Source organism: Hipposideros armiger, unplaced genomic scaffold (assembly GCF_001890085.2).
Source record: "Hipposideros armiger isolate ML-2016 unplaced genomic scaffold, ASM189008v1 scaffold_577, whole genome shotgun sequence".
NCBI lineage: Eukaryota > Metazoa > Chordata > Mammalia > Chiroptera > Hipposideridae > Hipposideros > Hipposideros armiger.
In genome coordinates, this window is record NW_017731927.1 from 94997 (window position 1) to 107505 (window position 12509).

The 12509-nt window shown below is 45.1% G+C and overlaps 1 protein-coding gene across 2 annotated transcripts; it reads left to right on the plus strand.

Moving 5' to 3' along the window:
• The first annotated feature begins 550 nt into the window (after positions 1 to 550).
• On the plus strand, positions 551 to 5001 carry CTSL (cathepsin L). Of its 2 annotated transcripts, XM_019624082.1 has the most exons (8): positions 551 to 651; positions 1087 to 1223; positions 1520 to 1642; positions 1742 to 1888; positions 2073 to 2297; positions 2769 to 2931; positions 3585 to 3702; positions 4638 to 4737. In XM_019624082.1, exons 2-8 carry the CDS (start codon positions 1098 to 1100, stop codon positions 4735 to 4737), a joined length of 1002 nt encoding a protein of 333 aa, XP_019479627.1. In that variant the 5' UTR covers positions 551 to 651; positions 1087 to 1097. The 2 variants fall into 2 exon arrangements, with proteins under 2 accessions (XP_019479627.1, XP_019479628.1); XM_019624083.1 differs by lacking the exon at positions 551 to 651 and having other exon boundaries at positions 1098 to 1223; positions 4638 to 5001.
• The last annotated feature ends 7508 nt before the right edge of the window (positions 5002 to 12509 follow it).

A 12509-nucleotide genomic window follows, 5' to 3' on the forward strand; every position in this document is an offset into this window, starting at 1 on the left:
AACTCCTTTTTGTCGGTTCTGAAAAAGGCTTGGGTGGGGAAAAGAGTCCTGACTGGGCAAGACAGGAAAGGATCATTACAACATGCCGAGACTTCGCAGGAGACCCACCCAGTCCCTCCCCTTTCCTTCCAAGGATTTAGGCCTTGGCCATGGAGTCAGTGTTTTGGGTATTGTCCTTCCATTCCAGATTCTTCCAAAACCCAGCTGCATCTATCCTGAAACAATGATAACACATCTGCCCTGGGGTCTACATTCTTCCACCCCACTCCACCTTTGCTGTGGAATATATAGGAACCGCTAGGCTAGATTATATTGTTCTCAGCCCTTACGGAGATGTTAACCAAAAACTCTAGGACTAAAGGACAGGCAGGGCCCTCAGCGCCGTTTCCCCCGCCCCCACAATCCCAGGCAAGTAGGATCCGCCAGGAACAAACCAGGACGGAGCCTAATCTGGAGCTAGGTGCCTCAGCGCTTGAAGGCCCCACCCACAGGCCGAATCAGCCAATCGTGGCGCCGGCAGGCGGAGGGGTGGGAGTGGGTGGGGGCAGGTCCGAACAGGCCGAATTCCCCGGTCTTAAATCCGCTGCCTCTGGGCCACAGTCCCGCCTCGGAGTTCTCTGGCCTTACACGTGTCTACTGCTCCTGTCGCAGGTAAGCGTCCGCGGCCTGGACCTGGCGCTGCTGGGCCATCCCGGGAACCAGCGTGGCCGTCAGCCTTGGGGATGGAGGGTTCAGGGGTCCCAGGAGGCACCGTCCCCGGACCTGGCCTGGCGGGAATGTGCGGAGGGCGGGGAGCAGCTGGCACTTCCCAGGCCCGGCCCCGTGTACAGGGTCGGGGTCCCCTGGCCCCAGAGGTGCTCTGAGCTCCGGCAGAGCCTGGTCCTGTCCTGGGGGCAGAATTGGGGTCTATGGAAAAACACCTCACCCACATGCTTAGCTTCCCTCCACAGATTGTGTGTAAATACTTGGGAGGATAAGTTAGTTGTTTTTGCGCCATCACGGGTGGCTATAACGTCTCAGAAGAAAGTAAAATAGCTTTTTAGAAGGATTGGTTTAATCAGATACTCACTTGTTTTCCCTTCCTAGATTTTTGAAACATGAATCCTTCACTCTTCCTGACTGCCCTTTGCTTGGGAATAGCATCAACTGCTCCAAAACTTGATGGAAGTTTAGATGCACAATGGAACCAGTGGACGGCAACACACAGGAAACTATATGGTTTGGTTGGTAACTTCTGAAACTGTCCAGAGGGACCCCTCAGAGAATGGTCCATGTTGTTGGGAGTTCATAGCAGAAAGTAGCTCCTTGAGGATGGCTCTTACCAAGGCAATAACTTCATGCTACCTGTTACTGAGCACTATGGGCGTTCATCCCTGTTGTGTGGGGCCTGGAGAACAGCTCCCAGAAGTATAAACCTTGCCTGGCCATGGTTTCTCTTCCTGTCTGTCTGCAAATCCACTTGGTGGAGGTTTGTTGGTTTTAAATAGAAATAGAGAGGATAGGTTATGTTTACCTCTAGAATGAAGAAGAGTGGAGGAGAGCAGTGTGGGAGAAGAATATGAAAATGATTGACCTGCACAACCAGGAATACAACCAAGGGAAACAGAGCTTCACCATGGCAATGAACGCTTTTGGCGACATGGTAAGTGTGGCCTGGGAGGCTGAACTTGTGCTTCCTCTCCTCAGGACTATACCCAAATAATCCCTTGTTTTTCAACATTCTATTTCTCTTTCCTTGAAGACCAGTGAAGAATTCAGGCAGGTGATGAATGGCCTTCAAAATCAGGAGCACAAGAAAGGGAAAGTGTTTGGGGAACCTCTCTTTGCCGAGATCCCCCCATCTGTGGATTGGAGAGAGAAAGGCTATGTAACTCCTGTGAAGAATCAGGTATGACAGTGTTCAGCAGATCTCTCTCCAGGAGTAACGCCATTCAGGGGTTGGTGCCCTTGCGATGGTAAAATGTGGGACAGTATGCAGTTCGCTATTTTTAGAAAGTTTTCAGACATATCGGCTATTGTCAAAATCTTGTTCTTTGTGTTGTAGACTGAGAGGTTTTAAATTTTGTTTTCAGGGTCACTGCGGTTCTTGTTGGGCTTTTAGTGCAACTGGTGCCCTCGAAGGACAGATGTTCCGGAAAACTGGCAAACTTATTTCACTGAGTGAGCAGAACCTTGTGGATTGCTCTCAGTCTCAAGGCAATAGAGGCTGCAATGGGGGCCTAATGGATAATGCCTTCCAGTATGTAAAGTACAATGGAGGCCTGGACTCAGAGGAATCCTACCCATATCATGCCGAGGTAAACAAAGATCCCTATCTTTGTATCATTCCAGCTCTGCTTTTGAAAGTTAAACACCTTAGAGAAAACAGAACACCATATTTAGAATTCACATTTTAGATTGTAGAATCTATATATGCAAATGGACAGAGCTTTCATTAAAATGTATTAGCCTTGAACAGTTCTCTGTGTAGATGGTTACCATATAAGCAGTTCTTATTTTTATATTATGTGGAGATATACATACCATTCTATATAGAGTACAAATTTCACCAGAGTGAAAAATTCCTTGTAGACAGGTAGACCGAGAGTATCTCACTGAATAGACACCAGCTGGGTTTTCAATTTCAAAACAAGCAGTAGCGTTTAACCTCCTGGGATGCTTTGTAACAAACTTAACTTGGAAATCATTAAGCTGCAAACTGTCTTAAATTGATGTTCCCCAGGAGGTGCACGGTAGTACTCAATTCTCTTCCTCTTTACCTTTGACAGGATGAATCCTGCAAATACAAGCCAGAGGAATCTGTTGCCAATGACACTGGCTTTGTGGACATCCATCAGCAGGAGAGGTCCCTTATGAAGGCAGTGGCAACAGTGGGGCCTATTTCCGTTTCTATAGATGCAAGCCATTACAGCTTCCAGTTCTATAAAGAAGGTAAGTGCTTGTCTATGTAGAAATTTAGGCAGAAAAATTGGAAAACCGCCATGACATATAGCAACATCGATTCTTTGGTTTGTATAATTCAATGTAGGATTTCTGAGTGTGTGGATGTAACATAGTTGTTCATTGTGTACACTAATATTTATGCCTCATGTTTCCATTTGACCTTACTTGAACCATATCCCCATGATTTTAAGCACTTCATAAATATATTTAAATGACTATATAATTTGATTGATATAGCTTAGTTTATTTTTTCCAGTTGTTAGAGCTTTAAATTTTCCAAAGAATTTTACTATGGTAATAAAAACTGGAAAGACCCCTTGGCTCAAATAATTTTGTGTTCTGTGCTATTTCCTAGACTGGCATCCAAAAAAGTAGAATGATATGGCTTCCATGATATGGCTTTATGCCTCTTGACAAGTTATTTACAAAAGAGATTGTGCCAAATCACATTTTTGCTAGCGTTAGATGAGGGACTAAATCCCAAGCATAGATTAAAAAGAAAAAAAAAAGATCTTGTTTTCAAATCTTATTTGGATTTATGTCATTTAACTGGATGCCTCCATTACTGTGGTTGATATGCTGGGTTACTGTCACATGTCGCTTGGAGGTCCTCACCCCAACATTGAATTTTACTTCCCCAGGCATTTATTATGATCCAGAGTGCAGCAGCCAAGAGCTGGATCATGGCGTTCTGGTGGTTGGCTATGGCTTTGAAGGAGCTGAATCAGATAACAATAAATATTGGATTGTCAAGAACAGGTATAAACTGCCAAAAATACTTATATTTGAAATTGAAAGTGGAATCCTTGGAATCAGTATGTATCCAGGTCCTCAAACGCTTGAGCACACTTCTGAAATCCCAGAAGTCTTTATCCCACTTCGGATGAACACAGACATGAATGTTTGATTATAACATTAAGATACTGTCTCATCTTGCTGGGGTATTGATATAGTTTCTGTACCACTACATTTCTAAATTTGAAAATTTTCTTTTTTTTTTTAAAGGTTTTTTTTTTAATTGGGAAATTGGGGGGATGGGAAGAGTGCTGGGGAATTGGGGGAAGGGGAACAAACAAGTTGCTGTTGTTTTGTTCTTCAGTCTAGTTGTGGAGGACGTTGCTTCACTGGCCCAAGTTGGCACCATCATTGCACTCTTCCTGGGCGAGGTAGATCAGTCGCTGGCTTCTGGTTGGCTGCTCACAGCGGCTGCTGGCCGCTCACGCTGGCTGCTGGCTACACACGGTAGCCCATGGCAACCCACTGCAGCAGGGGCTGCAGCCTACGCTGTCGCCGGTGACTCATGGCAGCCCAGCTCCAGGTTGAGCTGTTGTTCAGCATCTTAGCTGTAGAGGGCAGTGTCACTGGCCCTCATATGTGGGATCCAAACCGGGGCCCTCTGGTGTCCCAAGCCAGCTCTTAACCAATGTGCCACTCGGCCGGCCCTGAAAATTTTCTTAATTCTGAAACACATCTGGCCCCAAGAGTTTTCTTTTACTCTCTAGAATTTTGCAGTTCTGTGAAAGGTTTGGGGATAGAAGTTACGTACAGGTTTAGAACTCAACTAAGAACAAGAACTGCCTCTCCTGATTCTGAATCAGCCTGGGCCCCTTGTATACTGTTTAAGTATTAAGTGTTATTATTAATAAAGACAAATGTGTTTGACTCTGTATAAAATGAAAAACACTCTCTTTCAGCTGGGGTACAGCTTGGGGTGAGAAGGGCTACATAAAGATGGCCAAAGACCGGAACAATCACTGTGGAATTGCCACCTCGGCCAGCTACCCTATTGTGTGAGATGATGGTAATGAAGAAAGACTTCACTGAGAACAGGATATCCAGAGGTGGAATTTTATCTTAAAACTGACCACGCCTTATTGTGCGGGATAAAATACTTGAATCGTTGAAGATCCAAGTTGTGATTTGAATTCTGACATATTACACTGGTAAAATGTTACCACTTCTTTAATAACTGCTGTAAACAGCTTTGTCTGACTGACTTGCCTAATAACTTTTAAATTCCATGTTTTAAAAGCATATAAAAAGCTTTACCTTTGAAAATAAAACTTAATTATGTAGAGGTGGGAGTCTTTCTTTTTTTTTCTTTTTTTTTTTTAGCTCAGCCATCCTGCTACCTGTTGGCAGCTCAGCGGCTGCTCAGCTCGGGCTGGACTCGAACCACTTGCTCAGAGCTCAAACTCTTGAGTGAGCTCTTAACCAACTGAGCCACTCAGCCGGCCTAGGAGTCTTTCTGTTTTTGTTTTTTTTTAACAATTTTATTAGGGAGTTGGGGAAGGGAACAGTGTTCGGGAATTGGGGAAGGGGAACAGACAAGTTGCTGTCCTTTTGTTCTTCACTCTAGTTGTGGAGGATGTCACTTCACAGGCCCATGTTGATAGTGTGATCATTGCACTCTTCCTGGCTGAGGCAGGTCTGTCGCCGGCCATTGGACAGACGCTCATGGTGGCTCATGTCAGCTTACGCTGGCTGCTGGCCACTCACAGTAGCTTATGGCAGCCCACTGCAGCTCTACTGCAGCCTACGCCATCACCAGCAACTCACGGCAGCCCAGCTCTAGGTCGAGCTGTTGTTCACCATCTTAGCTGTAGAGGGTGCAGCATCACTGGCCCATGTGGGATCCGAACTGGTGGCCCTGCTGCTCAGAGCTCACCCTCCCAAGCCAACTCTTAACCAATGAGCCACTCGGCCGGCCCTTCTATTTTTAATACATTAACTTCCTGTAGAGATAAATTTGTAGGGCCACCGAGTGGCGCGATGGTTAGGAGCTGGCTTGGGACGCCAGAGGGCTCCGGTTCAGATCCCACATATGCGGGCCAGTGATGCTGCCCTCCACAGCTAAGATGCTGAACAACAGCTCAACCTGGAGCTGGGCTGCCGTGAGTCGCTGGCGATGGCGTAGGCTGCAGCCCCTGCTGCAGTGGATTGCCATGGGCTGCCGCATGTGGCCAGCAGCCAGCGTGAGCAGCCAGCAGCCGCAGTGAGCGACCGTCCGGAAGCCGGCGACTGATCTGCCTCACCCGGGAAGAGCGCAATGATGGTGCCAACTTGGGCCAGTGGAGCAGCGTCCTCCACAACTAGACTGAAGAACAAAATGACAGCAACTTGTCTGTTCCCCTTCCCCCAATTCCCCAGTGCTGTTCCCATCTCCCCAATTCCCCAATAAAAATCTTTAAAAAAAAAATGTAATTGGGCTCTAAAGACATAACTGGTCCATTAGGAGAATGGCTGGTGGCCTTCTGGCTGTTCTAGTTATAAATATACAGATCTTATGTCAGTTACCCATTGGCTGTGCCTGACCCAACCCTTGAATAGAGTAAAATTGGACAATATATAAGGACAAAGGTCAATAATTTTAAGGAAAAAATTCACATTTTAGAAAAGTGAGCACACATACATAGGATTGCCAGACTAGAAAAGGATCTTAAAAATCATGATCATTTGACCCAAGGTAGTTATAACCCAACTGAGTTACAGGATAAATGTCACGGAGGCAGTTTCTGGTGCATCTTCCCCAACTATAGTAAAGATCACCTTGCTGCTTTGCAGTTGAGGAAGGACTAGACATGGTGGATTGCCAAGAATGTCTTTGGGTCTATAAGGGTTCAAGGATAAGCCCCTGGATTAGAGGTTGGGCTTCAAAAATAGTGTTGTGGCCTCAGAAGTGGGAATTAGGTGACAGCATCAAAAGTGATAGTCTGAGGCTTAATTAAAAAAATAACTCCCTACATTAGGCAGCCTAAAGAAGCACATAGTTCCATTTGCTGTGTGTTTAAAATTTACAAGTTCCCATTCAAAGAAATACAAAGAGGAGGTAAAATATTTGGTTGATAGAACTTGTAATTCCTTATAAGGTCATGAGGTGGAGGACAATTGGGGTCTCAACTCACAGTCCTCCAGCAGCCTCTGGTCAAGTCCATCTGTACTGGACCACATGCCATGCTGACCTTCAAGGTGGCCTTCCCTCACAGATGCTTAAATAGCCAACTTTTTTTTACCTAAAATGACATGTGTTTGGGTGAAATTCTGTGGGTTTTGTGATAGTACTGTCTAGTGTAGTCACAGGAAGATTTGGGAGGCTCCCGAGCTGAATCCTTTCTGCTGGTTGCGACCTATATTGAAACAACCATATTGATGTAGCGCCCACTGTGTTCTAGTCATCACCTTGTGGGAGAGACAATCCCAATCTCAAGAAATGGTTGGTGCTGTTAGGGAGAGGAAGGTAGCGGAAAACAACAACAGGAGGAGAAATCTGACATGAACACAGAGGAGCCAGTCAATAGGACAGGGTTAAAAAGGGTCTGAACAGAGACTCCTGGGTCAAAACCCCTGAGAAAAGAGAAACTGCATTAAGGGAAAGTGGAAAGTGATTGAGTTGAGTGTGGGAGGTGAGGCTGGGTCCACATGTGGGTTTTTAGGACAAGGGAACCATCAGGGAGTGCAGTGAAAAGACTGTTCTCGTTATCTATTACTGTAAAACAAACTCCCAGAAATGCAGAAGCATGAAAAACCCATCTTTCCCATTTCCTGACTGGACTTCAGCTGCATAGTTTTCCCCTGGAAGTATCTCATGCATGCTGGAATGCAGGTTTGATTGGGCTGACATCCAAGCAACTCACTCACATGGCTGTCCTCAATGCTGGTGTGGGCTGGGTGTTCAGCCTGGGTTGCTGACTAGAGCACCTAGATGGGCCTCTCCATGGCTTGGGCTCCCACAGCATGAAGACTGGCTCTGAGAGCAATATCCCAAGAGAGAGTGTTTGTTCCAGAACGCCCAATGAGGAACTGCAAGGCTTCTTATGACCTGGCCTGAGTCCCCAATGAAACCTCTGCTGCTACATTGTATTTGTAGTATGTCACCAGAGAGAGCCCAGGCTGCAATTCTAGCTCTTGATGGAGAGTGGCAAGGTCACTTAGCAGAAGAGTTTGTGGGATGGAAGATATGCTTGTGGCCATCTTTGGAAAATGCAATCTGCCACATTTAGTATCTGAAAATCCACTAGAAACGACTTCTTTGTGACCGTCATCTTGCTTCACCATGACAGGCTAGCTCAGACTGCTGTCCACAGAATCCTGGAAATTTAGCCGAAGACTCCAAGAAAATGCCTACGTGCTGATATGAATGAAACTGTGAAAACGTCTCAGGTGTCTAAATGATTGAACAGATATCAGAAACTTCTGTAACTTTCAAAAACATTTATATTTATTTAACTTGTGAAAAGCTCCAAACTTCATCTATCATAAAAATATTTTTAAAAGAAGCCAGTAGACATGAAGTAAAGCAGAAAACAAAATTTGATTACTACATAAATCTTGTCTGTACCATAAATTTACTATTGATATTTACCCATATTCCATATAGCTTCATAATTTCTATTTAAATTGCAAATGAAGCAAGTGATTCAGAATATTATTGAAGAGGAATTTGGTTTTGTGGGTGTGTAGTTACAACCTTGGGAGGGAAAGAACTCAGAATAGTTAGGAAAACTTGATTCAAAGCAGCACATATATGTCTATCATTATCACCAAAATATAGTTACAAATCTTAAGCTATTACACCCTTCCTGGATTTTCCAGTCAAGATGGCAGAGTAGGTAAACGTTGTGCTCACCCCCTCTCAGGACCACATTAATTACAACTAAACCACAAGACAACCATTATTGATAATCACCTGAAGGCTAGCTGAACTGAAGTATGGCGGGCCAGCTGCCACAAGTCGATCAGTACCCGAAGGGGGGAGTGGGAATGAATAAAGAGACACTCACACAAATGCTGATGCGGCCGGTCTTCACTGATGGTGAAGCGCTGAGTTTATTTTTCCTCACCAATATATGCAGTTTGAGTACGTGCAACACTGCAGGTACAACTACGCATTACCTCATACAGAAGCAGATCATTAACTATCTACTGGAGACTTAAAGATCAGGGGGGCTTTAGGGGATTAGCTTCCCAGGACACTTTCTTCCATTAACCCAGATAGCCATCTATCTATAGTGTCTCCTAAGGAACTGGCCATGCTCACCACATACCTCAACAACTTGTAAGCACCCTCCAGGTGCAGGCAGAGACAATGCCTTAGGAGCAGAAACAGGTTAAGCATTAACTGAGCCAGTCTGTAAGGCTCTGAATTACCTGTAACCATCGCTCCCCACACTGAAGCCCTACAACTACAGACATATGGAAGAAGCCACCTCGAGACTGGTAGGAGGGGCAGAGATGCGGAACAGGTGGTCCCACACTCATGTGTAACCATTACAAATCAGGAGGGATATCTCGGCTGCAGAAGTCCTCCTTCCTTGAGGAGTGAGGGGGCCCAGTCCCTACCCAACCCAGGGTTTCAGTGCCAGGGAGAGAAATCTCCACAACTTCTAGGTGTGGAAACCAGCAGAGATTGTGGCTGAGTGAAACGGAGGGCGGCTGCACTCCCAGGAGCTCCTCTTAAAAGGACCGTGTATGGACTTGCTCGCTGATGGACTCATTCACTCTGAGCTCCAGCGCTGGGGCAGCAGCTTGAAAGGCACCAGGGACATACGGGGAGGAGCTGAATTTTCTAGCTGCAGAGTGAGGGCTGGAGGGGCAGCTTTCTCTCAGATGGAGGAGCTGGTAGAAGCCATTGTTTTTTTGTTGAGCACTCCCCCTCCCTGCGTGCAGACACAGGAGGCCTCCATATCTGAGTCTCCAAACAGGCTATCATCTTTTGTCTGCGCCCGTCCTAATGATTCCCTGAGACCACGCCCAACTCAATTTTCAGGCCCTCCCAAGCCGCTTCCAGTGGCTTTTCTGTAACAGAGTTCGTAACACTGGCCTGCCTAGGCTCATGCTATAGACTTTCCTAAAATCTCTCAAAGGTTCAAAAAATCCAAACAAGAAATATCAGGCTTTAGCAGATCCCATACCTCTGACTGAGCAGCCCTAAGCCCAGCACTAGCTACAGCTGACCTCACTTGTGGCTTAGCCTCTCAAGGCCCCTCCAAGCACAGCACAGATGGCAGCCATCTCTGGATTGCTTTTGACTCATGACAGGTGGCCCTGGGCAGAGCACAGACTGAAACTGAACTTGGCCTACCATGGGTCTCCTTCCAGGAGGCCCTGGGCCTGGCAGGCCCTGTGGCAAGCTTTGGACTGGGCCAGAGCATCACTCAGCTACCTCTAAGGATGACACACCCAAAGGCACCATATGGGGCAGGCACCATAGCCCCACTAAAGTGAACCCTGCTCTGTAGGGTCAGCCCCTACACAACAGCTCCTCCACTGTAATCACAGCCAGTCCTCACAGCCAATCAGCCTGAGGGTCAGTCCCTCCTACTGATGTGCAAACAGCAATCAAGTCTCAATTGCAACAGGAAGGCACACACAACCCACACAAGGGACACACCTAGAGCACCCAGCTCTGGTGACCAGGGAGACTGCACCACTGGGTCCCACAGGACGCCTACTACATAAGTCCCCTCTACTAAGACCAGGAGGCATAGCAGCCTACATAGAAATAAACACAGGGAGACAGCCAAAATGGGGAGACAAAGAAACATTTTCCCCAAAAAGAACAGAGCAAAGCTCCAGAGAAAGAACTAAACACACTGGAGACAAGCAATCTACCACACACAGAGTTCCAAACACTGGTTATAAGGATGCTAATAATCTCAGGGAGAAGTTCAACAAACAGATAGTGCTGGGGAAGGGCCAGAAGGGCAGTTTCCAGGTGCTCGACCTCACATGGAAAGTTGCTGGCTCGGTTATTAGATGGCCATCAGCTGTAACCAGTTGGCCATTAGCTACTATTGTTTTGCACATAATTGTCATGGTTGTGTTAGCAAGCACCAGTGTCTCGGATGGTGCAGATCCTGTGGGTCCTACTTCCTGTGTCTCACCCGGCCACTAGCAAGACAGTGGTGCAAGAAGACCCCTTGTTGGGGTATTGACAGATGTTTGCTTCTCGTGTCTCGACCAGCCGTCATCGAGAATATAATATAGTGGTATGAACCCCCTACCTGTGGCTCTGTTGTTGTTCCTTTTTGGCCTCACCAAATCCTGCGTTCATCTGCCAGGAGCTGAGCCCCACCCAGCATGACAGACAGGAAATATAAAAATGGAGATAGAAAACATAAAAAGAACCAGCAAGAAATAAAGAATAAAATAACTGAAATGAAGAATACATTAGAGGGAATCAACAGTAGATTAGATGAAGCAGAGGATCGAATCAGCAATTTAGAAGATAAGGTAGCAGAAAACACCCAATCAGAATAGCAAATAGAAAAAAGAATCCAAAAAAATGAGGATACTTTAAGAGGCTGCTGGGACAACATCAACCGTACCAACATTCGCATCATAGAGGTACCAGAAGGAGAAGAGAGAACAAGAAATTGAGAACCTATTTGAAGAAATAATGACTGAAAACTTACCTAATCTGGTAAAGGAAGTAGACATACAAGTCTAGGATGTGCAGAGTCCCAAGCAAGATGAACTCATACAGGCCCACACCAAGACACATTATAATTAGAATGGCAAAGGTTAAAGACAAAGAGAGAATCCCAAAAGCAGCAAGAGAAAGGTAATTAGTAACTTATAAGGGAGCTCCCATAAGATTGTCAGCTTATTTCTCAACAGAAACTTTGCAGGTCAGAAGGGACTGGCACAAAATATTCAATGTGATGAAAAGCAAGGACCTACAACCAAGATTACCCTATCCAGGAAAGCTATCATTTAGAATCAAAGGACAGATAAAGAGCTTCCCAGACAAGAAAAAGCTAAAGGAGTTCCTTACCACCAAACCAGTATTATAAGGAATGTTAGAGGGGCTTCTTTAAGACTATATATACATAGTGCTAAGAAAATGTATACACATTTTAAGAAAGGAAAAAACTATTAATTGTAATACTCAATATATACTGATAACAAAAGATGAATACGAATCATGTTTTACTTCTGCAATTACAAGAGGTGTTCAAAGTGGTTACCATCAGCATCCAGACACTTCTGATTATGAACTACTGCCTGAACATAAATAACATCTCTTAAAATGTGTGTACATTTTTTTGGCACCCCTGGTATATATGAATTATAAATGGCAATAACTACATATCTGTCAATAATTACTTTCAATGTAAATGGATTAAATGCTCCAAAAGATAGGGTATTTGAATGGATCAGAAAACAAGACCTTTACATATGCTGCCTACAAGAGACTCACTTCAGATCAAGACACACACAGACTGAAAGTAAACAGATGGGAAAAAGATATTTCTTGAAAATGGAAACAAACCAACAAAAAAAGCTATGGTAGCAATATTTATACCAGACAAAATAGACTTTAAAATAAAGGCTATAACAAGAAAGGACCTAGTAGTTCCACTCTGGGTAATTATCCGAAGAAATCCAAGATGCTACTGTGAGGGGACATGTGCAAATCTATGTTCATTACAGCATTGCTTACAATGGCAGAGAGAGAGAGAGAGAGAGAGAGAGAGAGAGAGAGAGAGAGAGAGAGAATCTGTCCAAATCTATGATCTGGAATTTTTATAATACTCGCTGGGTATGAAAATTATGCCCCAGGA

Bases quoted from the DNA above. Each gene is read 5' to 3' on its own strand.
- CTSL (XM_019624082.1), top strand. From the start codon at position 1,098: ATGAATCCTTCACTCTTCCTGACTGCCCTTTGCTTGGGAATAGCATCA. The intron at 1,643-1,741 runs GTAAGTGTGGCC...CTTTCCTTGAAG, and splicing joins TGAACGCTTTTGGCGACATG to ACCAGTGAAGAATTCAGGCA. The intron at 2,932-3,584 runs GTAAGTGCTTGT...TTACTTCCCCAG, and splicing joins CTTCCAGTTCTATAAAGAAG to GCATTTATTATGATCCAGAG.